Source organism: Arachis duranensis, chromosome 9, assembly GCF_000817695.3.
Source record: "Arachis duranensis cultivar V14167 chromosome 9, aradu.V14167.gnm2.J7QH, whole genome shotgun sequence".
Classification (NCBI taxonomy): domain Eukaryota; kingdom Viridiplantae; phylum Streptophyta; class Magnoliopsida; order Fabales; family Fabaceae; genus Arachis; species Arachis duranensis.
The window spans coordinates 31,916,722-31,918,894 of record NC_029780.3 but is presented as its reverse complement, the minus strand read 5'-3'; the positions used below and the strand labels follow the sequence as shown (position 1 = coordinate 31,918,894).

Genomic DNA, 2,173 nt, shown 5'->3' with positions numbered 1-2,173 from the left:
GGGCTAAGATTCAACCCCCCCTTCTCTTAGCCACTGAAACCATCAATTGGTATCAAAGCTTGGTCTCAAAGAGATCAAGCTTTGCAGCTTGGAGAAAAAGATCCAGATGGCTGAAAGCAGTGGCTCAAATCTGGTGTCCTACAACCTTACAGAAGGACAGTCAAGCAACAGACCACCTCTTTTCAATGGAAAAAACTACACCTATTGGAAGGAGAGAATGAAGATCTTTGTGCAAGCAGTAGACTACATACTATGGAAGATTATCCTGGAGGGTCCTCAATTTCCAACCTCCACAAGTGTAGAAGGAGTAGTTTCTCTCAAACCTGAAGTAGCCTGGACCGAAGATGATAGAAAGAAAGTAGAGTTAAATGCCAAAGCTGTGAATCTACTCAACTGTGCTATTAGCTTCGAGGAATACCGACGGGTATTACGATGCACAACGGCAAAGGAAATCTGGGACAAATTGCAAATCTTTCATGAAGGAACCACCATTGTGAAGAAGACTCGAACATATATGTTGAATAGAGAGTATGAAATATTTGCAATGATGGAAGGTGAATCCATTGATGAACTGTTTGAGAGATTCAACATCATCATTGTTAGCTTAGATGCTCTGGGAATTATGTATCCTGAATTTGTGCTTGTGAGGAGAGTGTTAAGATGTCTAACAAAAGAGTGGGAAACAAAAGCTTTAATTATTTCTGAGAGCAGTAGCCTTGATTCCATGACATGTGATGATTTGAGACGAAACCTTCTTGCTTTTGAAAACACTTATTTAAAAAAAGATTAAAAAAAAGGAATTGCTTTTTCTTCTGTGACTAACCCTCTGGATAATGAATCCAGTGATAACTCCTCTGAAAATGAATTTGTGTTGTTTGCCAAAAAATTTAGGAAAATGGTAAAGTTCAAAGGCAAAGGCAGCAGTGATAAACCCATATTTTATGATGTATATTGAGCTCAATTTAAGTGATTTGTTCAACCCTTCACCTACTTATTCATGTAAATTGCATAGTTTCACTTTCCCTTCCTTATTATGTGATATATGAGAAAATATGTCCTTTATGCTTTAAAATAATCAAATTTAATTATCCTTTATTACCATTCGATGCCGTGATTTGTGTGTTGAGTACTTTCAGGTTTTATAGGGTAGGAATGATTTAAAGGATGGAAAGGAAACATACAAAAATAGAAGGAAAGCACAAATTGGAGTTTCGGAGCAACTAGCAGTGACGCGTCCGCATGGACAACACGAACGCGTGGTTCGCACAAAAGAGAATCGACGCGAGCACATGGATGAGGCGAACGCGTGACTTGCGAAATACAACTGACGTGGGCGCATGACTGACGTGACCGCGTGGTAGAGCAACACTTCAGATGACACGACCGCGTGACCCACGCGAATGCGTGACGTGTGCGATCTGCAAAATTTGCAGATCTCGTTTCCAGCAATTTTTGGGCCCTTTTGGCCCAGATCCAAATCCAAGAGGCACAGATTAGAAGTTATGAAGTGGGAGAATGCATTCATACAGGGGATGACAATCAGATAGCGGAGAATTTTCACTTTTTATAGTTTTAGATGTAGTTTTTAGAGAGAGAGGTTCTCTCCTCCCTCTTAGGATTTAGGATTAGGATTCCTCTTAAAGGATTTAGAATTTCAACTCTTCATCAGGTTCAATATTCCTTTAACTTTATATTTCTCTTTTATTTTCAGATACTTTAATGCTTGTATTACTTATGTTGCCTATTTGGCTTATGAGCCATTCATGTTAGGATTTTCTTTATTTAATATAAATTGAGGTATTTCAGACTTATATATTATGGATGCTTTGGCTTTATCCAAATTATTTTCATTCGAGTAGATTTTCTTCCCTTTTGGCCTTGGTTGATTAATTGGTAACTCTTGAGTTGTCAAAATCATTGTTGACTGAAAATTGGAATTCTTCAAGAATTAACTCGAGTTCCAGTAACTCTAGCCTTTTCCAAGGAAAGACTAGGACCTGAGGAACCAAACTTATTCCATCCACTTGACTTACCTTCATAGTTAGAGGTTAACTTAGTGGGAGAAAAATTCAATTCTCATCACAATTGATAAGGATAATTGGGATAGGATTTCCAGTTTTCATACCTTGCCAAGAGTTTTATTAGTTATTAATTTATTAATTCTTGCAATCTA

At 37.7% G+C, this 2,173-nt stretch overlaps 1 protein-coding gene across 1 annotated transcript; it reads left to right on the top strand.

Annotated features, from left to right (window-relative positions):
• Nucleotides 1–217: 217 nt before the first annotated feature.
• On the top strand, nucleotides 218–927 carry LOC107465328 (uncharacterized). The gene is made up of 2 exons (XM_016084311.1): nucleotides 218–643; nucleotides 892–927. Exons 1-2 carry the CDS (start codon nucleotides 218–220, stop codon nucleotides 925–927), a joined length of 462 nt encoding a protein of 153 aa, XP_015939797.1.
• Nucleotides 928–2,173: the final 1,246 nt, after the last annotated feature.